Source organism: Cyphellophora attinorum, assembly GCF_001299255.1.
Source record: "Cyphellophora attinorum strain CBS 131958 chromosome Unknown Contig29, whole genome shotgun sequence".
Taxonomy (NCBI): domain Eukaryota; kingdom Fungi; phylum Ascomycota; class Eurotiomycetes; order Chaetothyriales; family Cyphellophoraceae; genus Cyphellophora; species Cyphellophora attinorum.
Window position 1 is genome coordinate 109,325 of NW_017253257.1, and position 22,987 is coordinate 132,311.

At 53.1% G+C, this 22,987-nt stretch overlaps 8 protein-coding genes across 8 annotated transcripts; 5 read left to right on the plus strand and 3 right to left on the minus strand.

The window, feature by feature from the left end:
• Positions 1 to 684: 684 nt before the first annotated feature.
• AB675_10022 (5'-3' exoribonuclease 1) lies at positions 685 to 4,958 on the minus strand (the record flags this gene model as incomplete). Its single annotated transcript, XM_018138761.1, has 2 exons — positions 685 to 2,571; positions 2,598 to 4,958. The coding sequence occupies 2 exons, from the start codon at positions 4,956 to 4,958 to the stop codon at positions 685 to 687; spliced, it is 4,248 nt and encodes a 1,415-aa protein (XP_017996573.1).
• A 535-nt stretch (positions 4,959 to 5,493) lies between these two features.
• Positions 5,494 to 6,922, plus strand: AB675_10023 (Histone acetyltransferase type B subunit 2; the record flags this gene model as incomplete). Its single annotated transcript, XM_018138762.1, has 3 exons — positions 5,494 to 5,512; positions 5,561 to 5,732; positions 5,785 to 6,922. The coding sequence occupies 3 exons, from the start codon at positions 5,494 to 5,496 to the stop codon at positions 6,920 to 6,922; spliced, it is 1,329 nt and encodes a 442-aa protein (XP_017996668.1).
• A 483-nt stretch (positions 6,923 to 7,405) lies between these two features.
• AB675_10024 (uncharacterized protein) lies at positions 7,406 to 9,178 on the plus strand (the record flags this gene model as incomplete). Its single annotated transcript, XM_018138763.1, has 1 exon — positions 7,406 to 9,178. One exon carries the CDS (start codon positions 7,406 to 7,408, stop codon positions 9,176 to 9,178), a length of 1,773 nt encoding a protein of 590 aa, XP_017996641.1.
• Positions 9,179 to 9,747: 569 nt separating this feature from the next.
• AB675_10025 (Enoyl LovC) lies at positions 9,748 to 10,854 on the plus strand (the record flags this gene model as incomplete). The annotated part of the gene is made up of 1 exon (XM_018138764.1): positions 9,748 to 10,854. One exon carries the CDS (start codon positions 9,748 to 9,750, stop codon positions 10,852 to 10,854), a length of 1,107 nt encoding a protein of 368 aa, XP_017996599.1.
• Positions 10,855 to 11,491: 637 nt separating this feature from the next.
• Positions 11,492 to 13,058, plus strand: AB675_10026 (Transcription initiation factor TFIID subunit 6; the record flags this gene model as incomplete). Its single annotated transcript, XM_018138765.1, has 2 exons — positions 11,492 to 11,707; positions 11,757 to 13,058. The coding sequence occupies 2 exons, from the start codon at positions 11,492 to 11,494 to the stop codon at positions 13,056 to 13,058; spliced, it is 1,518 nt and encodes a 505-aa protein (XP_017996575.1).
• A 1,772-nt stretch (positions 13,059 to 14,830) lies between these two features.
• AB675_10027 (putative RNA-dependent RNA polymerase 2) lies at positions 14,831 to 18,918 on the minus strand (the record flags this gene model as incomplete). Its single annotated transcript, XM_018138766.1, has 4 exons — positions 14,831 to 15,649; positions 15,718 to 18,342; positions 18,390 to 18,618; positions 18,668 to 18,918. 4 exons carry the CDS (start codon positions 18,916 to 18,918, stop codon positions 14,831 to 14,833), a joined length of 3,924 nt encoding a protein of 1,307 aa, XP_017996662.1.
• A 961-nt stretch (positions 18,919 to 19,879) lies between these two features.
• On the minus strand, positions 19,880 to 21,723 carry AB675_10028 (Serine/threonine-protein phosphatase 2B catalytic subunit; the record flags this gene model as incomplete). The annotated part of the gene is made up of 5 exons (XM_018138767.1): positions 19,880 to 19,916; positions 19,967 to 20,094; positions 20,144 to 20,332; positions 20,382 to 20,483; positions 20,536 to 21,723. 5 exons carry the CDS (start codon positions 21,721 to 21,723, stop codon positions 19,880 to 19,882), a joined length of 1,644 nt encoding a protein of 547 aa, XP_017996684.1.
• Positions 21,724 to 22,230: 507 nt separating this feature from the next.
• On the plus strand, positions 22,231 to 22,737 carry AB675_10029 (uncharacterized protein; the record flags this gene model as incomplete). Its single annotated transcript, XM_018138768.1, has 1 exon — positions 22,231 to 22,737. The coding sequence occupies one exon, from the start codon at positions 22,231 to 22,233 to the stop codon at positions 22,735 to 22,737; it is 507 nt and encodes a 168-aa protein (XP_017996702.1).
• Positions 22,738 to 22,987: the final 250 nt, after the last annotated feature.

Below are 22,987 nucleotides of genomic sequence, written 5' to 3' on the forward strand. Positions count from 1 at the left end.
ACCGGTTGACCGGAATTCCATACGAGACCGGATGAGTTGACACACGTAGAATTCATGTGACGCCAGATGACAGACAATGCTACGACCGGTTGACTAGGACGCCCCGGAAGGCACGATAGCAGTCGCTGTAGTTAGGCTTCGAAGACACGATGACTGCGCGTAGCTGGACTCAAGCAACGGCAGAAGAGGGTCAAGAGGGTCTTAGCCAGGCTGGTGCCGTTCTTAGGCCAAGGATGGCTACATGTGTTATGTCTCGTGCACGTCCAAGGTGTTGAAGGTATCATGAATAGCGCATATGTACTGATGGATCTGGCAGACCAGATAGCTCCGGAGCCGTGAGTCGTACCCATCCATCAAGCCAGAAATCAGTCATTTCGTGGAGCGTATAATCTTTTGATCAGGAATGGTGCAATGTTTCCATTTTCTTCATGCCCAGCTTTTCGCCCAGATATGAAAACACCAATGGCTTTGCACCTGTCCCTATGTTGCGAACTCGCTGGTTGACCCAGCGCGTTGCACCCGTTCATTCATGCGATCCATATCCAGCCCTGCACCAACCAAGTGGAAAATCGCTGAATGTTGTTGCTTGCTGCCCATCATGACTCCATGCTCGAGCACCAAACCCCCATTTCAAGCGCCCGTCTCTTGCGTGAATCATACAGAAACGTCGCACAAGATCGAAGCTCAAGCAGGCGTACCGCCGAGCACGTTCCCACCACGATTCGCACCGAGCCCTCCTCGCTCACCGCCCCTGCTGCCTCTTCCTCGGCCCCGTCCACGTCCACGGCCCCTTCCGTCTGATCCCTGATTGACAGCAGCTGGCGGCGGTACATTGTTATGCTGCTTCGGTCTGAAATTCGGATTGTTCTGCACGACACCAGTCTGCCCATCGCCACGCTCGAGCGGCGTGTAGCCTCCTCGAGTCGCCTGACTGGGGCTGGCATTGAAGCCCAAACCACCACGTGCTCCTCGACCGGAGCTCTGCTGGTGGTTGAAGCCGTTCGAATAGCCATTGGGATTGCTAGCGTTGCGATATGGCAAGCTACCGTTGACGCCACCGCCACCACGTGCACCGTTTTGCCCGCTTCCACCGCGAGGCAAGTTGTTGCCACCTGTCACAGCGCCTCGCCAACCACCACGGAGAGGTGCTGGAGTAGCAGCCGGGTGCAGTTGACCAGCACCAGGCATGCCGTAGCCACCGACAGTAAGCGGCGTCTGCGCTGTGCCGTTGACGTGTTGCCGAGCCGTGCTGGCTTTGGACCCAGAGACCACTTGGCGGTTGCTGAGATTCAGTACTGCCCATGTCTGCACCGTCTGGCCGCGGAATGGAGAGCAGCGGTCGCCAAGCGAGGTGCCGCTCATGAAAGAGACGTCAAAGACCACGTCTAGCCAGGTCTCGCGAGTAGTCTGCGTCAAGCCAACAACCGTGCCCTTCGACGCAATGGGAACTTTGCCGGAGTCTGCAACGTAGATGACGCGGTCACCGAGGACGAACTTCTGCTGTCCGAGACGCCACTGCGCGTCTGATGGCTTCAGGAGAGCTTGTCGAGGGATACCGTTCATGGTCTTGTTGACAGGCGCTGGCTCCATCGCGAAGAGCTCATCGGCTTTGTGCTCCACCATCTTCACCACATCAGAGTCGAGCTGTTCGGCTTCGAGAGGTACGCGCTCCATGTTCTTGGACTCGATCTCCTTCAGCCATGTCTGGATCTCCTTGACACGGGCATTGGCTTGACCCTCGTCACCGGGGAACAGATCGGTAGGTGAGAGCATGTCGCCCTGTGGGTTATGGTGAAGTGCAGCGATGAAGTCTGGAAACTTGGTCATGTACGTCGTCAGTAGGTTGACAGCTGCGCGACTGAACTCCCATCCGCCTGCACTCTTCCGTGAGTAGCCAAGGACCTTCTGCTTCTTTGCCTCGAACTTGAGGTTGAGTCCAAGATTCACGCGCTTGTCGTCCACCTTGATCGAATAAGCCGAAGTGATTTTTGCAAGAGCTAATGCGTTGAACTTTAGTTCCCGAGCAACCATGTATGATGGCACGTAGGGTGAGAGACGCTCGGCTTGCTGAGCAATGTCTCTGCCAAACTCTACCTGCCTTGCCGTCGTTGTGGCGACCAGACATTTGGCGCGCCCGTCTTGATGGCCCGTGACGCTGACGGGTCTGCCATATGCAAATTCGCCGAGGAAGAAGGCGTTGGAGTTGATAGGGAATTCTTCTTCGATCGGCAATGCGGCCTGCTCGATGAACCGAGTGTCCTCACTAGAGACATGCTCGACTACAAGTTGAGCAGCGTGGATCAGCTCGAGGCCAGGCATGTCGGCGTATTCTTTGACAGTGGAGCCATCGTCGAGCTTCTTGAGCCCTTTCAGCATTTCAACATGCACGACCGATTCGACATCACCCGTGAGCATGCCCAAGCGCTTGCTGTAGTATTTCTCGGTTCGTTCCGCTTTCTTGTGAAACTCATCGATGGCTTTACCGTCATGTTCGACGGCTTTCGTTGTATTTGTGGAAGGATCCATGACATAGTCGAACAGCTCATCTGATACCTTGACAACTTTGGCCTCCTGCAAGAACGGGTAGCTACAAAGACGCGACGGTTGAGGAGTGCCTTGGAATACTCGATCTTGGTACGTCGTTCAGTATCGGACAGAGTGATGACCATACTTTCGTTCCGGCTGTCCTGCTGGAAGACGCTGACGCCATGAAAGCCGAGACTGCCAGTGAAGGGCAGAGTCTTCAGACTTGGAAAGCCGGCTAAGGCGTCCGCGCCAAGTTTGGCACCTTTCACCAAGCCAGCGTACGGCTCCAAACCTTCCATAGTCGGCAACTCGAACACATTTTGAAGACAGTGGCAATTCGGCAGATCCGGAAATACACCTGTCAGAGATGATGGGTAGGTGTAGTCGAGCTGATCGTCGTACGTGAATTTCAAGCTCACACCGAAATCGTTGCGCTTCTTCTCGTCGTCACTGAGCAGATGGTTCTTTGTGGCCATTGCGCTGAGGAGCCTCTTCTCATCGATGAAGGGGATCTTGACGACGGCTTCCCACTCTTGCTTCTTGCCGTTCATGTCGAGATCGAAGTCGCGCGGGTAGAAGTCGATGATTGGGGAGGCCGGAGAAGTCATCAACTCCCAATAGACCGTTGGTACAATGGACTTGCTCCTGTCCGGTAGTACTCCCATCAACTGTTCGTATGGGTGGAATGGCTGGCCGAGCGTGAAGTTCATATTTGCCTTCAGGCCATTCTTGACGTCCGAAATCATTGGTGAGTAATGATATTGGTAGAACCATGGCCAGGAAGCCACGCCTCGATAGTAGTAGTACAGCACCCATTGTAAGCCCTGAACGTAGTTTTCTGTCAAAGCTCGCATCTCTTCATGATTGTCCAGGCCCCATTCGAACTTCTCGGTGTAGTAGGTGTTCTTCCATTGATGAAACTTCTCATCATACTTCTTTTGCATGTGTTGCTGTGCTTCTTCGCTTGAACCTTGCTCAACCTTCGCGTTCTTGTAACGCTTAAGAATACGTGCAGCTGCAGCCTGGGCTTCTTCTTCGTCAACCGAATCATCGTCGTCATCGCTGGGAGGGAAACGCAATTGCACAAAGCGGTTGCCTTGATCATCTTCTTCGGTGCTCCATTGCAGGTTCAAATCTGTGGCCAGCTGCTGCACGAACTTTCGATCGCGTGCTGGAAGAGTGTGAGGGAGGTTAAGTGGCTCGCGTGTGGCGTCCTTGTCGGCCGGTGCGACAAAGTAGGTTCTGATCTGCTCAAGGAGCTTTTTCTGATCTACCGTTATACGTGCCGGGACTTTTCCGGGCTTCACGGCCGAGTCGTCATCACCTGGCTTTTGTCGCTTTGCTGCGATCCAACTGGCATCCTGATATTCCGCTTCAAAGAAACGATGCTCGACCTCGGACAGCTCATCGAGAAGAGTAGACAAGCGGTCGAGGTTGATCACACCGTGCTCGTTGATGTAGCCTCCAATTCTTGGTAGAATATCTTTGTACTTTTGAAACATGAGCGCCAGCGCTCCTTCATTGATGTGAAGATTCGGTAAGTTTGGTAAGAAATCGTTACCGACAAAGAAAGCCATAAGGATGAAATCGTCAATAATTCGTTCCATGTCGTACTCAAAATCCAGCGCACCCGGCTCGCGCAATTCCTGAAACTCCAATTCGAGATATTCGCGTACAATGCAGAGATGCATGAGATAGAAATTTTGATGCTCGAGCTCTTTGGTCTTCTTGGCCTGTCGTCCGAATGTCACTTCTTCGCGTAGCAAGCAGAAGTGTGGGTCGTGGCTGAGCAAACCCAACATGATCAGGTCAGCATCGAGACCGTAAAGACAGTGTCGCACGTTAGGATTGTAGCCCGGTTGAGCTTTTGCCTGTCGGATGTACTCCATGATCTTGTGCTCGCCCTCACCGGGCACTTCATGACCGGACAGAACGACCTCGACGCCCTGCCAGTCGACGTCTTCCGAAACCTTCTTGCTGATGAAGTATTTGAGCTGTCTGGTCAACTTGGCCATAAACTCTGTACCGGGAGTGATACAGTTGCTGTCAAAAGGGTCCTCCTTGGGCAATTCAACACCTTCGCGAATGGCCTTATCTCGAGCTTTCTCAGCATCGAGAGCAGTTCTGAAGCGACGAGCACGCTGTTGATTCATCTTTGCCCGTGGTGCGACGCCATCGATAGCCATGAAGAACAATTTCTGGGGTTTGATCTTTCCAAAAAGGTGTTCGATGTAGTTGAAGATTGCAATAAACATCTGCTCTTCAGTGATCCGAGCGGTGGGTCCATCGCCGTCCTTGTGAGTGCAATTGTGGATGATGCCATTCATGTCTAGATAGAGACAGTCGAACTCAGGAATGCGATTCTCAGCAATGAGTTGAGAGATTGATGGATATCTCTCGGACATCCATCTGAAGAACTTCGGGACACCCATGATGAAGAAAGGTGGCGATGATGCTCAATTATTCCTTTGGATGAGTCGGTGTTCTGGTGACGGACAATGTCGGTCCTGGCGAAGAGTGGGGACGGTCTCTTCGAGATGAAGGGAGACAGTATAATTCGAAGATCAGAAGCGGGATAGAGAGACTATGTGGTGACTGAGATTCTTGCTAAGCGCTTCAGAGGAGGAGGGAGTCGTTGCACGAGGCGAGGCGATGATGATGTCGATTGAGTACCTTTTTGCCAAGCCTTGAGATGTGTGGGGTTAGGCGCGTCGAACGCGGCTCGCGCGGTCTTCTGCTCCAGGTTTGAAGCAGTAAATTGATGAGAGGTGTCTTTGAGAACCGCAGTTTGTTACTTGCTTTTTCTTTACATTCGAATCGCCAAAAGACCCTAGTGAACCAGAGTGCCCCCAAGCGACGTTCGAAGCCGCTCAAACATATTTGCACGGGTCACAATTTGTAACGACAACGACCTCACCAACCAAGAATTACACCACATAGTGTCCACACCCATATCTACTCGTCGCCATGGAGGACGACGAGAATGGTATACATATCCTACCTTACTTTCTGCCACAAATACTGATTTTTGCAGCCATGGAGGAGTTCTCCGCCGCTGAGCACGCAGACAAGATCAACGAACAAAAGATCATCAACGAAGAGTACAAAATATGGAAGAAGAACGCACCCTTCCTATACGATCTCATACTCAGTACCGCCCTCGACTGGCCAACACTCACAACACAATGGTTCCCAGACAAGCAGGAGTATGGTCTTCTCCCTACGTCGAGGTATTACCCGCCACTAACAATTGTATAGCATTCCCGGCAGTCGCTACTCAAAGCATCGGCTCCTCATAGGAACACACACTGCTGAAGGGCAGCCCAACTACCTGCAAATCGCCAACGTACAGCTCCCAAACCCCGCGCCACCCGATGCGAAGGATTACAATGAGGAAACGGGCGAGATTGGAGGCCATGGGCCTGCGGCGAATAAGCCAGCGACTGAGGTCAAGTTCAACATCATCCAGAAGATCACACATCCCGGAGAAGTGAACAAGGCTCGGTATCAACCACAAAACCCGAACATTATCGCAACGATGGCGACTGACGGAAGAGTACTTATCTGGGACCGAACGAAGCATTCAGTTACCCCCTCTCCGTCTCAACAACCGCAGATTGAGCTTCTTGGCCACCAAAAAGAAGGCTACGGCCTCAACTGGAGTCCGCTCGAGAGTGGACATCTTGCGACTGCCTCCGAAGACAAGACGGTACGGTTATGGGACATCAACCAGGCCTCCAAGACGAACACAAAACTCTCACCGATGAAAACCTATACACATCACTCAGGCATAGTGAATGATGTTCAATACCATCCCCATCACAAATCACTGCTTGGTTCGGTCTCGGACGATGTCACTCTCCAAGTCGTCGATCTTCGATCCCCAGACACATCACGAGCTGCGATCAGATCCAGTCCCAGTCTTCACAAAGGGCCGCTCAACGCCTTAGCATTCCATCTCGACGTCGAGACCCTTGTTGCGACTGGCAGCGAAGATTCGACGATTTCTCTCTGGGATCTGCGAAACATCAAAGTGAAGATGCATGTTCTCGAGGGCCACCACGATAGTGTGACAGCACTGGAGTGGCATCCATTCCACCAGTCTGTGCTAGGCTCGAGTAGCTACGATCGACGCATACTATTCTGGGATCTGGGCAAGGTGGGAGAGGAGCAGACGCCAGAGGATGGTCAAGATGGACCTCCAGAATTGCTCTTTATGCACGGCGGCCATACCAACCGTATCAGCGACTTCTCATGGAATCTGCATAATCCGTGGGTTGTCTGCAGTGCCGCGGACGACAATCTGATTCAGGTCTGGAAGCTGTCAGAGTCCATAGTGCCGAGGCACGGTGACAACGACTCGGAGGATGTTCCATTGAATGAAGTGGATGCTTAGGACTGGCAGTCGACCAGACAGCGGCCTCCACAGGAGGATAACCCTGGGCGGGCGCATTTCGCGGCCATGACTAGGTATGAGAGCTACAGTATCATGAATTTCAGTAGCCTACCACAATTTCAAGTCAAGGAGGCCTCTGGCCGAATTTACATCTTAGCTTTAAGTCGTGCACCATGTCCCCTGGGGAGAGGAGAGGAGAGCAGATGCAGATGCGGTTAGTGGACGCCGTATCTGCCATTGAAGCAACGCGATTGGTCAGCACGTATATCTCGATCGTACCTACCCTTCGCTGAAAACATGGGTGCCTTGAGGCAGTGCTCGAGATACCCACAGCGTAGGTTTCTACCACTGTTGTGTTGGGGTTTGTTCGACTTTTAGATGAAGAAATGTCCTCGTATGCCAACTGCAGTCGCGACCTTGGAAGGATGGTTGCGCCATGATGAGTCGCATCGAGCGGCCGCGCGGCCATAAGACGTTACTGCAATGGTAGGCATTCCTCGATCAAAAGGCTGCCGCACCTGCGTTACGCGCAGAGTGCGCTGCGACCTGGGCAAACCAACATGTCAAAATTGTGCGAAGGGCAATCGCGAATGCCTGTACAGCGAAGGTCTCAAGTTTGTCAACGAGGCGACGAAGCTGAAGCGGAAGTTTGAGCACCGAGACAAGGACCAAGATGCTGGTGGATCGCTCTTAGTCTTTGAGACCGACGCGACAACATCTTCATCCAACAATGCAACTACAGAGAGCCTAGAAGACAGCTCGCCGGAAGACCAACTAACACCCTTCACGTATGGCTCAAATCCAACCAACGAGCCTGTCCACTACAAGGAAAATGCAGTCCTCTCTTTCGTTGAGAAGAGTTCCTGGATGCCGGCGACTGAGACGCTCGACTTCGGCATTCAAGCATACAATGACGACGTGCTCGAGGATGCAAGCAATGGCTTACATTCACACGCTAATGATATGGATATCGCCGCAATGATTCTAGCCCCGAATTTAATTCAGGATCAATTGTTCTCAATGATGCACAGGTCTATGTTTCCGCCTGCCCAGGTTGACTCGGTGCCGCAGCAGATGAAGTCACATGGTCTGTGGTTCAAGCGTCTACCGCCCTTGACTGGAACCAATAAGCTGCTGGATTCGGCAGTCAGAGCTGTTAGTCTGGCACATATGGGACGCTTGCAGGGCAATAGATCCATTCTGGAAGAATCTCGACCCTGGTACGGGAGCACGTTGAGGCAACTCAATTCGGCGATAGCGGACGGCACGGCAGGTATGGCCCCTGAGACTTTAGCCGCGACGATCTTATTATCGTTCTACGAAATGTTCGCATCGAACTCCAACGCATCATGGGTGCAGCATGCTGGTGGTGCTGGTGCTTTGATGCGCATCAGAGGCCCTGATGTCCATCGTTTCGGCTTCGACAGGGAGATGTACATCGCTTATCGGCACACCATCATCATCGAGGCCGCCCAACGTGACGAGCCGTGCTTTCTCGCCGAGCCTGAGTGGCGTGAGCTTTCAAGAAGCATATTCCACGATCTGCGCATGTTGGGTGAAGAGCGGTTTCGGGAGACATTTGATCTGGCGGAGCAGCAGTACGAGAACATGCTTGACGTCCCAGAATTGCTCCACCGATGCAAGCATTTCCACAAGTTCCAGAGCCTGGAGAAAGATCAATATCCGACCATACGCGATTTCGTGTTCGACCTAATACAGCGCGTCCAACAAATCAGGGCGCGTTTCAGAACGTACTTCGTCCGTTTCAGAGGAGCCCTGGCGAAGACGGGCTTCATGTGGACGACTTACCTCAGTCACGACCCGGTGATTCCCATCTACTACCAGTTTCCGAACATCTTCGTGGGCTCGTCTGTCACAGGCTACTGGACGCTCAACATCCTACTGAATCTGGTGTTGATAGAGCTAATGCAGAAGCACGATCCGGAGAAGTGCTCGCTTTACCGTGCTGAGAATCGTGACTCGGCCCTCGAGATCTGCAGAAGCGTGCGATTCATGCTTAGCTCCTCATTTCTGGGGCCGTTCTTCATCATATTCGGTCTCAGGATCTCTTTGAGTGCGCTACAAGAGAAAGAGGAACGCGAATGGGTAATAGCTCGACTCTTCGAGATGAGTGAGACTCATATGGCGATGGCTGCGCACATTCCTGGATTTGAGGCTGGGGCAGACATGCCGAGGGTGAGAGCCGCGCTGTCATCGAGCAATTCTAAGGTCATTGAGCTATTCACTGACGGATGAGCTCTGGGTTTGTCAGCGATGAGCTGCAACATCTTCTGCTCTGGCGTTCGGATTGAGAGGTTGGCGAGGCAGTCGTACAGATTGAGGCCAGTCTCTCTCAGAAGCGCCATGGGTAACTTCTCTTTCTGGTTCCTCCCATGAGTCACACTAGGCGCCACAGAAGACCATCTGGCAAATCGCCGCCGTGCATGCTCCAAAAACGAGAGCGGCCCCGGCGCCAATGATACGCAACGACACAGTACCTCCGTCTTCCAGCCAGGCAGGGGCCTCGATCTTTGATGTTTGGTCACCTTCACTGACGAAAGACCCGATCGAGGTGAAGTCTTGGCGATAGATACCGAGAAAGGAAATAGATCGACATGTCCGTTTCCTGACAAATGCGCCCGGACGAAGCAAAATGATGCTCAAACGCGAGCTCGTAATTCGTCGTTGAGCAGTCACACTATGTTTGGCCTCTCCAAGTATATATGCTGTGTTGGACCATGGATCCCGCCGCTCAACCAGCAACAGATCTCGGCTAACCAGCACTGAGGTAATCACACATCGGAGCAGCTCCTGCATGAAGCGAGATGTCAACACATCCCCAGGTCGTTACTGTTGCGCTCGGCGCACCCCTTGAGGTCCGCCAGGTTTCGACACGTCGACCCAAGGGGAATGAAGTACGTGTGAGAGTCGAGTGGACAGCCTCGACGCCACTCGATGTCCATCAAGCTCTTGGCGGTCTGCTCGTGGTGAAGTACCCACAGGGCTTGGGCGATGGCACTGCCGGCACAGTCGTATCGTCTGGACCAAACGCACGCTACCAAGTTGGCGACAAAGTATTTGGCTTCACCTGGCGATCAAATGAGGAAAAGTCACACCAGCTGTACTGCGTTGCTCCGGACATCCTACTTGGCAAAGTGCCGAGAGGCTTCACGATGCAGCAGGCAGTGACGCTGCCAAACAATTTTGTCACGGCATGGCATACTCTGACATCCGACGTCGGGTTCGAGCTGCCGTGGCCGAAGCCGAACGACTATGTACCGCCGGAGTTAGACGAGTGGATTCTCGTTTGGGGCGGATCCTCCAGCACTGGTCAGTTCTTCATTCAGATCTTAAAATGGTATGGGTATAAGAACATCATCGCGACTGCCGGTAAGCAACATCACGATCGCCTCCAAAGATATGGCGCTGCGGCGTGCTTCGACTACCGCTCCGGCAACGTGGGAGGACCCATCTCCGACTTTCTAAGTCAGCAACACCAAGGCAAGCATAACATCAGATATGCAATCGACTGCATCGGCAGTCGGGCTGGCAGCGTGAAACCGATTGCAGAGGTTGTACGCTCCGGCGCCACCGTTGCGGTTCTCCTTCCAGTCATTATCGCCGACGCAGTGGATAACCAGAAGCCAGTCTACACTCTGGACGCCGAAGAGGATGTGGCTTGGGCAGAAGGGGTAGAGGTCAGAGGCGTCCGTACTCATTTCTGGCTGGACAACAACTTTCTGGCGGAGAAGCTGCAGACGGAGATCATGCCTGCTGCGCTCGAATTGGGTATGGTTGAGCCGAATGAGCAGGTTGTTGTGGAGGGGAGGACGTTACTGGAGAGGGCGCAGAAGGCGATTGAGATGTTGAGGAGGAGGGAGGTCAGTGGGGCGAGGCTTGTTTGGCGGGTTGCGGAAGAGGGTGAGGAATGAGGTTGAATGCATGTTGGATGAGCCTCTTATTCAGTGTGATGAATAGTGGTAATTAACGTATGATTGGCAACAGAATGAATAATTATCGTTCTCTTTCTTCCATGAGCATTCTCGAACGCTACGTTAGCAAGACTGCCACAAAAATACCATCGTGGGGAAAAGTCCTTCGTGGCAAGAGCAAGAGTATAGTAGTTGCGATTGATCAAGAACTTGCGAGGCCTTGAGCGAGACCGGATGACAAGAACATTTCCACCATCCGCCAAGTCTGGGGTAAGTCACTTCACCTGATCTTGAAGCGCAGTGACATCTCATCTAATTCATCCGACCACCAATCTGTTCAAAGCTTCTGAGTTGCAGTTCACCACATTGCAGGGCTCCGCGTAGGAAGACGAAACGACCCGGTGTACACTGTCACAGTCACGCCAGGCGAGGCTCACGCACGACATAGCATCACCCAGATCCGACCACTTTCGCGCTGCGTCGCCTGGACATATTCTGCGCAAGTGGCCTACTCCCCTTCTGGATCAGTCAGATCAAGGCAAGCAGATTGCCTGCGACTGCGATCTGACAACGACGCAGAGGATCAGCTGCCGCATGCGCACAAGTCCCTGCGAAACTCCACGCGAACGGCGCAGTCATGACGCTTTGGGGAAGCGACACAGTACGGGACACGGCAGAGTCGGTCGGTGTCCTCACCCTCAACAAGGATGTCACAGCTGCACTGGCGCGCGATGTCGAATTCCGGTTAGCACTGGTGGTGGAAGAAGCGTTGAAATTCATGCGGAAATCGAAACGGACAGTGCTGTGGACACAAGATATCAGCTACGCGCTGCGAGTGCTTGACATCGAGCCAGTTAGTTCTCATCTTTCCGCGCATTGCGCCGTCACTAACGGATGAACAGCTCTACGGCTACGAGTCAACGCGCATCCTCAAGTATGGCGAAGCCTCCCTCGGCCCCGGCCAACCGCTCTACTATGTCGACGATGAAGAAGCCGATCTGGAAAAGCTGATCAACGCTCCGCTCCCCAAAGTTCCGCGCGAAATCTCCTTTACGGCACACTGGCTCGCCATCGAAGGCGTACAGCCATCAATACCGCAAAATCCCACTACCTCCGAGACCCGGGGCGTCGAACTGCTCCCTAAAGCCTCCTCCGCCGCCACCTCGAACATCAACCCCGCGTTGGCAGCCATGGCCGGGCTGGAATCGCACTCCGCCACCACAGCCAGCAAGCCACTAGTAAAACATCACCTCAGCCAAGAGCTAATCCTCTACTTCGAGCGCGTCACTACCTCCGCACTCTCTGAAGATCAACCAGAGCTGCGCACGGCCGCACTCGCCTCGCTTCGGGAAGACCCCGGTCTGTCGCAACTCCTGCCCTATTTCGTGCACTACACCGCCGACAAAGTCACGCACTCCTTGTCCCACGTCTTCACGCTGGACACGATCCTTAGAATGCTCGACTCCCTCTCCCACAACACTCACCTCAACCTCGCGCCCTACATCACCTCTGTCGTGCCTGTGGTCCTCACTTGCTTGACAGGCCGGCATATCGGGCCTGAACCCACCGCCACAACGACTGCAACAGCAACAGCAGCAGTCTACAACCTCCGCTCCCTTGCATCAACTCTGCTCTCTCACCTCACGAAAAAGTACTCTCGTAGCGCACACAACCTCAAGCCGCGCCTTGCACGGTCTTGTGTGAAAGTGTTCCTCGACCCCAAGAAAACGCTTGGTGCGCACTACGGCGCGATCTTGGGCTTGAGCGCGATTGGGGGTGCTGAGGTGGTAAGGAAGTTGGTCGTGCCTAACCTGAAGGCGTATGGAGAATTGCTCTCCGAGATCTCAGAGTCCTCTGATGAAGTCCCAGGTCGGGGCGAGGCGGATGTCAGGTGGGTCTTGCGCGCTATCGTACATGCGTTGGCGACGTTGGTTGAGGATGATTCTGCGGAGATCAACGGAGTGAACGGTACCAGTGTCGGCGAAAGTGCAGTCAATGGCGTAGTCAACGGCATCAATGGCTATGATGAAGATCACGCCATGACTAACGGCGATTCCGACGACAGCAACGATGAGCTGAAGGGGAAGCTAAGCGAAAAGATAGGCGACTTCCTAGCAGGCAAGATCCTAGAGAACGGCTCGAAAAAGGGCAAGGAGATCGCGAGGGTGCTCTGTGATGATGAGGCGCTGTTTGAGGACCTGTAGGGCTCGTCCGGGAATTTGGCTGCGTCGGTGTCGGCGATGACGATTGCGTCTGCATCTTCCAACACGGTCGAGGGCGAGGATTTGCAAAGAAAGCCTGGTGGGCGGCGCATAGAGACTGAGGACGGGATGGCGCTATGCGGAGATCTTTCTTGGCTGTAACTGAGGTCACGTCGACACGTGATTGGTAATGCGGTCGCAGGAGAGACCCACGTTTGCGATCCGTGAGGTCGGTCTGCGGGAAAACGAGTGTTCCAGTATCCGTACAGGCAGAGTTGCGAACCGGGACGGCACAGCACATCTTTCCTGAGCAAATGCGATTAACTCCCTCGGAAATAGGAGAATAGCATGCATGCAGAGAGGTCAAAAGCACTTGTATGCCCGGGGGTTGACTATGAGAATGCAGACTCATTAGTTTCAAGCTTGTTCCTACGACTGATGCTATGAAATATACTTGCAACACATGTTGGCTTTCTTCCTCCCAGCTTGGCAAGACCGGATGACACGGTTTCCAGGTCATGCCTGCGACTTCCTCACGCGCCCTTGGTGTCCTCCACAGCAGGCAGCGGGAGCTCACAGACGCCGGCTCCTGCCTAACACTGTCTGCCAAACTCAAGACTAGCAGCCGCGATTGCCTCAATTGCAGCTTCCAACCATCGACTTGTCAGCCGGTCTGAGCAAGAGTCTGGTGAGACCGGATGACAAGACCTCCCTCCACCCGTCGCGACGTCTCCTTCGTGCAAGGAAGTACGAGCACATCGACAGCGCTGTTTCCGAAGCCTGCCCGCTTACTCCGCAACAAGTAGGTGCTCCTCGACCCACCGTGACTTCCCAACCAAACAAGAACTTGTCATCCGGTCTGAGGAAAGACTCCGTGCGACCGGTTGACAAGATAGTCTCGTGACAGCGCCTTCCCCTCTGTCCTTTGAAGTCCTTTCGTAAGGACAGCAGGCGCATCCAAGCCCGGTCCTTCCCAATGCTGCCTGCAAACTCCTCACCGGGAAGGTGCTCCTGCAACCACGGCACCTTCCGCGAAGCAATGAAGAGTCAACCGGACTCATGATGATTTTAGTCAGACCGGATGACAGGCACTATCACCCGTCATCCGGTTCCATCGAATCACTTCCCAGTCCGGTTGACACGCATTGTACGCTCGAAAGCGCTGAGTCACCTTGTCGATCCTCGAGCGCGATGATCTCTGCCTCTCGTGACCTGGCGCTCTCGTCTCCATGTGGCCTGCATCCAATCCATGGCGGGGAAAGGTGAGCGTGTGCACAGAGGATATGTGAAAGTACAGGATGGATGATTGATTTGATAGGATGAGCTAATAGCCAGCAGGCTAGACTTCTGTCCAAGTTGAACAAATTCTCGGATCCTGTCGCATCTCGCTTCTACTATGAGGCTCTCTGGTGGTCCTGGTCTTGATTCTTGTGCTATGCGTGAAGGACCTCATCAGGCCTTCTCATCAAAGCTCTCGACTCACCCTGTATTGTATGCTACACGCATCAGCCCTTCTCTCCCAAGCTTTAGCTTTCGATCCTCGCCATACGATACATGTCAGCGAATTCCGCCAAAAAGCAAAACAGAGTCTCGCCCGTAGACGATTGGTCTTGGGATATCTCTCCTTGCTGCTTCCGTCCGTTCAGCAACACTCTCGGCCATCTCGACAATCTGTATATCCAATGCTCGCTTGCCAAGTAATGAGTATGCAAACACCCGTGAATCCACAATTGAACAACACCAAACCGGGGGTATCATGCACCATCCACAACCAATCAAAAGTTCAGCCACTCGATCAAGCTGTTATTGGCCGGCAACTCCGACTCCGCATCAAAGTATTGCGTCTCGTCTTCCTCCTCATCCTCGATATCATGATATCCAATATCGCCCCACGTCACCGTAGTAGAGGCAATGCGCTTGTCCACCTTCAGGGTCGCCCACATACGCATCGTTACCGTGGTCACCGATCCCAGACTCTTCGCTTTGATCTCGCACAATTGATCCGCTGCCATATTCCACGCCAGAGAACGGAATGCCTTGTGTGTCGCGCAATAGAGGTAGCAAGCGCGAATCGCGGGCCACACAGGCTGACCGAGGCGTTGGGCCTCTGCAAAGAAGCGGTATCTGTAGGCGTCCTCTTGGCCTGGCACCTGGAGTGGCTCAATCTGAAGGAACTCTCGGTGTAGTTGGCTGACTTCTAGGGAGAAAGTGCGGGGATCCAGGTTATCGTCGTTCACTAGCCGTGCCCACCTGCCCGTTATATACCTGATGTCGAGTTCGAGTTGCGCGCTGATCCGTTGGGTCACGCCAGAAGCGTCTTCAGTGGCCATCGCTTTGAACTCAGTGACTTTTCGTTTGAGAGCTTCGTCAAGGCGGCCGGAGCGTGAGTAGTGATTCGACCAGTGCGTCAAGGTGTTATCCATCTCTTGTTTGGCGACCTTGAACTTCAGATAGTCGTTGATATTCTTCTCGTTATATCCTGTAAAGTCTATCTTCTTTGTGTAGGCTGGATCATTCAGTCTTCTGAAGCCGCAGACCAGGCGCCGTAATGCGTAGAAGTCGTCTATGGGCAGTCTGTATCCCTGTTTAAATGCCTGGTCGGAAGTCAGCGATGTTCCATGGCTGCATCGCTCGATACGATATCAAGAGTCTGTGCACTTACGTCAACAAGAAAGCCTGCCAAGGCACCAAGCTTGATGGCACCATCATTGTTGAGTGCTCGCTTGCCGTCCCCCTTCAAAGACAGCGAGTAGACGAGCTTCGCATGCTCATTTGAAACCATGCCTAGTGGCGACGTGCTTAAATTGAAGCAAATGCACTTATCCAAATACTTCTCAACTTCAGTTAGCGATGGCCCACCTCGTGGGTTGCTTTGGAAGATCTCGGACAATGGACGCGATTCCTGCTTCACATAACAGTCTTCCGGCCGTACTGCGTCTGGTGCGGGACCATCATAGTTCTTGAACTGATCAACAATCTCTCGATCCCAAGTGATGAATGCTTTGTCGCCATCGTAATCGCCTCCAGAGAGCAGGTCTGCGAGTGGTCGCAAGCCTTTGGTCGAAAATATTAGGACGTTTTTGAAACATGCGAGCTGGAGATTGTAAACGAGTTTGATCTTCTGCATGTCAGAGGGCCAGTAAGCGGGATTGCGCGCCACCAAGGCATGTCGCCCATCGACATGAGAAAACGGCATTCCGGTCCTGGGATCTGTAAAGCCTCCTTCTGGAAGACACAACATCGCTGTGCCTTCGTCGAGCACATCATACGGGTCCGGAATTATGAATGGTGTCGTGGACTCAGGTATCTCCGGATTGATCTTCTCCGTCATCTCGCTCAGCCTATCCTTCAAGCTCAGCCGGAGTAAGTCGTGCATGATGTTGCAGTCCTTGGGGAGGAAACCTGCATCTAGCAGCATGCTTTGCTTGTCTGTCTTTTGCGAGGGGACTGATCCAGTCATGGTGATCTCACCATTTCGGACAGGAGGGTGGTAGCGCTGTAGCCATGCTCGTATGGCTGGTCCATTGGAATCATCCACAGCCTGCCTGAGCGACGTATAGTACTCTTGAGAATGCTCCTTGAGTCGGGCTTCAAGCACCTCCTTGGTGACGCCCTGGTTGTGAAGGACTGTGATGAGTTGCGTGTTGAGCGATGCAGGTCGAAGGGTCTTGGAAAAGGCACTGATTTCGAAGGTTCGGTGTTCTGGATCACATACACGATGGCGCGGATGCGGTTTGATCTTGAGTTGCGAGGGCGATACCGTTATCCAGAAGCCTCGCTTAGAGCGGCATTGTTTGACATAGTCTGGGACGACTATCCACACACCTTTGGCACCGGAAACGCGGCCCTGGAAAACGCTGGGAATTTCAAATAGGCCGGCGCACGCGCTGACTGCTTTGGCCAGACTGAATGACATCAGTCCCGCTCCGTCGTCCATGACCTGACCGCCTGGATTTTGCTTATCGGGGACTTCGATGAAATCTTCTTGTTCGATTACCACTGTTGGAGTGGTTTTGGAAAGAGCAAGTTTGAAACGAGCAAAGAGCTTCAAGTCCGTGCTCTGCACGTTCTCGGTCCAAGGAATATGCCAGTCCATGAAGTCTCGTAGCGATACAGTAGGTTGGTCGCCGTTCACAGCGAACAAGTGGACTTGTCGAAAACGAACATCGTCTTTGCGCACGCGCACTTGATCATCGATGAAAAATGCACGCCACTCGAGTCCGGCGATGTGGAGGGGTTTCGATAGCCATCTCACGACCTCGTCGTACACCTCATCGTAAGGGAGATCTTTCGACAACTCGCCCTTTTGCACGACAGGCAAATTGAGAATCATTAACGTGCGATTGTCGAACTTGCGGTACAGTCGACAAGATTTGTCGACGATAGGTGCGTTGAGTTTTACCCTGTATGGACTCGCTCGGTCATTTGCGCTCGGATCCACCGTCAGAGTCGTAGAAAGATACATCGCATAATGGTGTCTGGCACTGTCTGGGTGTGCAAGGGAGGGGTTCCAGGATCTCTCAGAGAAGCGCTCGATGCGGGTGCCCCTGGCGAGCGTTTTGTACACTCTGTATCGTTCGGCAGGTGAAGGAAAACGTTTGCCGCATTCTTTTTGTATTTGTGTCAACAGTGTCTCTATGCGAATGTTGAGATCGAGCGACAGGCTGTGAAGCTCGTACTTGAAGTCAAAGTCAAGATTCGGCGGCAGTGAGGTGGGTAGAGGCTTGAATGTATCATCGAGCCTCTCGCTCAGCGTTCTTCGAGGACCGAGTCTGTCTGAACGACCGAGGTCTTCCAGTGACCGTAGCAGCCCAGGGTCTTGCAGTAAGTCATGGGCGTCTTGAGTGTCCGGAAACTCATCTAGCACTGTGGTAGCATTTGAGCTGACCGCTCTCGAATCGTCATCGCCTTGGGAAAAGATCTCGTCTGTCGATCCCGGAGCAGAATCAAAGCTAGTGACGAGCTCGGGCTGAGGCTGATGACGGCTAAACGTGGTTTTGTCCACAGGTATCAAGAACTGCCTGATGTTACCAGGCGAGGTTGCGGGAATTTTCGCTTTCTTGCTGTTGATCTCGTGAGAGTCATCGTAGGATGATGTTCGCTTGTTTGGCATCTTCGAAATCTTGATGTCCTCGGGTTCTGCTGAGATGCGCGGAGTGGCGGTGACGTTGGGTTTGGTTCGTTTGACGTTGGGACCGGACAGAAATGCAGGAGGTGCTATCGAGCTAGAAGCAGTCGCCCCACTTGTACTGTTGAAACTGTCGGTATCTCTTGCCAAGTCGTACGGCTGAAAAAGACATCAGTTTGAGCAGGAGAAGAGATCTCACGACTTACGTCTTGCAGTACGGCATCAAGGCATTGCAGAAGTTGCTGCACTTGCTCCTCGGCCAACTGGGGCATCTTGCCTTTCGCAGCTGCACGTTTCAAATTCGGCTCGCTAACATTTCGTGGGACTATCAGATTGCGATCTCCTCTCGGCTTGAAGACCCAACCGCTGTGGATGATTCTTGCGCGCTCTTCGAAGTCTTTGATCCATGTGTCCAGGTTCTCCAATCTGAAGCACCTTCGCAGTATCAGTGCATGGGTCTGAGAACGGTCAGTGACGAACTCACAGATATCTCAGCCTGGCCGAGCATCTCTTTGCCAAGGCACTCGTCGACTCCATCTGAGAAGCTGCTGTGCCCCGAATCCGGGGGAGATCCAGACTCCATGTCGAGTTCAATTGCTCTAAGATGTTGTCGAGGTCGTAGCGGATCTTGCGAGGTGTCTCTAATTCAGGGTTTGGGCCTCCGCTATGTTGAGCGTTTTTCGGCTTGCTTGGTGTGACAGGCCCGCCGTTGGTGACAGGCTTAGTGTTTGGCATAGTGCTTGATGGTTTCCATTGACACTCGGAGTCTGGTGATCAGCGCGGGCGACGGATGAGATGACGGGAGTCCATGAAGATTATGGCGACGCTGAAGTGGTACACTGAGCAGATATACGAAGATCAACTCCAAGAGTCGTAATGCACGAAGCAAACAAACAGTGAACAGCCGTGAATACTCGCTCGAACGCAGCAAAGAAAGCAGTAACTCGAAGCACAGCTCAGTGAGGCAATATGGGCACAACACTCTCACTGCTGCTTCACCCCTGCCTCGTGGTATGCAATGGATGATGTTGAACTTGACAGAAGCCTGAGGCAGAGATGCATTGGTCAAGGGACGGGCCGAATGGAGCTCGAGCCAGGACTAAAGCTTGGCTGTAAACATCATTTCAAGGTTGGATCGGATAACATAGCCGACATCGCGTAGGACGTGTCGAACTGAAGCTAGTCGCAAAGAGGATATATTGAATTGCAGGGATTTCATCCCTCGCACTGGCTCAGGGTGAGGTCAGGAACGCATGGTGTCAGCGCCCACGAATGTTGGTGAAGCCAATTCAGACAATGATCGTTGGTGAGAACAGGGCTCGAGAAGATGTTTGATGTCTACTAGAAGCTCGTACGACGGCATTGAGTCCAGCACGGGAACCAATAACAAGAGCAGCCTGCAGGCAAGGGCGACGAAGTCGATGCGTGAGGTCAAGGGAGGTGATCGAACAACCTCTTATACTTGCAGTGTTTGCGACACGTGGGTATCTTGGATCCTGTCCGCCGATCTAGATTCGCACTGGTGAATGAGAATTTCTGGTCGCGGCAGCGATGCTTCAAGAATCTCCAAACATCCATGGTCCAATGGTCTCCGGACGTCAATAACGCAATGCACGCCTCTCCAGTGTGCTTCGCTCAAGCAACGTGGTCATTTCCGTGATCATTGGCTTTGGCTGCGCTCTCTTGATGCCAGCTTCTAGCTGCGACGGCTTCCAACAGGGTTCTTATGCCCACTAGGTCATTGTCAGCATGAGCGCTCTTGCTGAAATCGCTGAGGACTCACAAAGAAATGCGACGAGCGACGGCATTGATCTTTTCATCGCTGTCCGCTTCGCGTACGGCTTTGTCGATCGCAGCCTTCCGATCTTCTTGACCGCGATGCTCTATTTGCTCAGGGCTGGGCGGCAAACGCTAAAAGTGGTCAGTATGGCATGCTGTCAAATATCGATAGGCATCTCACCTCGTTTTGCAGGTCAACCTTCCGAGCATCCTCGAAGTTGTGAATGGCTTGCTTGATGCCCTCACTTCCAAGCATGAGGGTACCGCTAGGCAACTTGCCTGTGCCTGTCTGCAGTTTGAGTTCGCTGACGCGCTCGGACTCTTCTCGTAGCACCTGGAAGACGCGACTTAAACGTCCAATCGCCAAGATCTGATATACAATCAGTGAGATGCTAGCACAACTCAGCGAGATAGCGTACCTTGTTCTTAATGGCTCTGCGCTTGGCCTCAGTTGACTCGGCCTCTGAAGCGGTAGGTGAAACCGGACCGCCTGATAATGGAGTATCCTCGTCCAATTCTTCCTGTGAAATTGGTTAGTATCTGCGGACGCATGGCTAGCTTGGGGTGGCCTACCTTGGAGCAGATGTTGAGAAGCGAAAGAAGCATATCGGTGATCTTCTCTCCGACGAAGGGAAGCGACCAGGTGAAGACATCCATGAAGTTTGGAAGCCAGTATGGATGGGGCGTGCAATTGAATTGCCGAATGTTCATAACATTGTTCTCGTACTTGAGCACGGCGGCCTTGTTGTTGTATACATCCAGATAATTTGGCGCGCTGAAGATTGTCATGACCGAAGGAAAGCCAGTAGTTCTCGTCTTGCGGTACATTCTGTACCCTGCATCTTGTGCTTCGTGAGCGCGAATGATGGACAGTAGGTTGTTCTTTTCAAGGAAATTGCATGCCGCTGGATATGAGAAGAAGTAGGAGCACCCTCGGACATGGTTGTGGATGTAGAACTCTCCAGTCTTTTCTTGCCCAAACTCTTCCAGTGGGTCAGCCCATAGAATGTCGCACATAATGCCGTGCGTAGGAGGTTCTCTGAACCGGTCGATGCTCTTGATGTCCTCCAAAGTGTGCAGTTCTGGACTCAGCCCACCGTGAATGCACAAGAACTGCTTGTTCATGACGGCGGCCAACGGAAGACAGCAGAATGCTTCCATGCAGGCATCGTAGACCTTCTCTGAGTATTTGTGCTTGCATTCGAGTTTGAACGTGAAATAGTCGGTGAGGTGTCGGCATTCGTGGTTGCCTCGCAGGAGCCACAGTGTGTTGGGATACCAGATCTTGAGTGACCACAGATACAGTACACATTCGATGCTGAAGTACCCTCGGTCGACGTAGTCGCCCAGAAAGAGATATCTCGTCTCGGCCGGGTCACCGCCCACCTCGAACAGCTTCATGAGGTCGAAGTATTGTCCATGTACATCGCCACAGACTGTGATGGGGGCGTCCATCTCGAGAAGGTTGGGCTCTGCTTTCAGGACTTCTGCACCCTTGTTGATGATCCATAATGCCTGTTCCTCGGTCAATCGGCCCTCTCGACAGAAGTGCTGCTTGAGAAAAGCCAGATTCGGCTTTGAGGAGTCTTGTGGCGACCAGAACTGTTCGTCGGTGGGCACCTGCATGGCAGGTGCCTGGACGTCTTTGCAGACACGCTCTTGTGTGCTCACTTGTGTCCCGTCCTCCATCGTGTGTAGAGTGAAGTCGATCTCGGGCACCGGCTTCTTGTCCACCACCGCTCTTGACAAATGGCTGTCCATGTTGGCGGGGCGGGGCGCAAACTGCGCGGGTAACGAACGAGACAGATATGCTCTCTACCTGACAGTCCTCGTCGCACAAGTTTCAACGCAATGTCAGTAACGTGGTGTTATCAGGCTCCGAGTGAGGTTCGAGAAGAATACGGGGGCGAGATGACCAGCTGAGACGTGACCGGTCACTCGAATGCGGTCGTGCGTCTCCGATTGAGGGGCGAAAGTCGAGGTCAGGGGACCTGTTTAAGCGGACCGTCGTTACGTGAAAGTAGGCTTGAATACTGGCGCGAGTTCGGAGTGTGACGATAGATGTGAGACGGGCGCATGTATAGGAGTTCTTCAGCGAAGCGAAGGCGGCGAAACATGAAAGGTGGGCGGATTGAATCCCCGCCCAAGATCGCCGCCAAGCCTGAGACATCAGGTACCTGGACAAGATGGACAGCTTCAATGCTCCTTCTTTCCTGATTACCGCTGCTATGGTGAGACTGCGTCCTTGGGAATGAGCTAAAGGTCAACATGTTCGACGCACATAAGCCTCATCCTCTCCTGGCACAGATACCTCTGACGGTGTCGCCATTCTTGTCGATGCCCACTGCTGTCACGTTGCCATATAGTTTCCGCCAGGTGCCCACCTCACTACCTCCCTCCGTGCTCGATGCTCCAAATGGTGACAAGCCTAAGTATATCACATCCTCAAGTGGGCATACGGCTCATCCAGACGACGTGATTGCATCATGCAAGGCTCTCCAGGACCACCTTACGAAGTCGCACGAGGATGGCAAGAAGGCAATAGCCGAGTGGGAGCAAAGTATCAAGGATAGGGAATTGGCTGAGAAGCGACGAAAGGCTCCAGGCTGGCTGGATATGGATGAGAAGATATTAGAACCTGTCAAGGCAGGTTCGACCGCACAGAAGCAAGGCTTGCTGGACGATGAGGCTTCACAGGTTGTCGCACCAGCTATGTCTCCAAACAGAGAGGGCGAGGAGCTAGATCGAGCGTTTGGTAGCCTTGGAATCAAGTGAAATGCAAAGTATTGTGGCTGTGGCAACGCCTGGTTGGCAGAAGGACAAGTGCCAAACGGAGTTTTCGACGCCTCGACTGCTACATATCGACCGAATTTACCAACACAGTTTCGACACACCACCTATGCATGAGACTAGATGGCCCACTACCACGCGAAGCATAGGCCAGCGCCAAGTCGTGGCCTGAACACGATACAATGCGCCATCATACTATTCATACTGGCGATATACGTCTGTGCCGCAGTGTTCA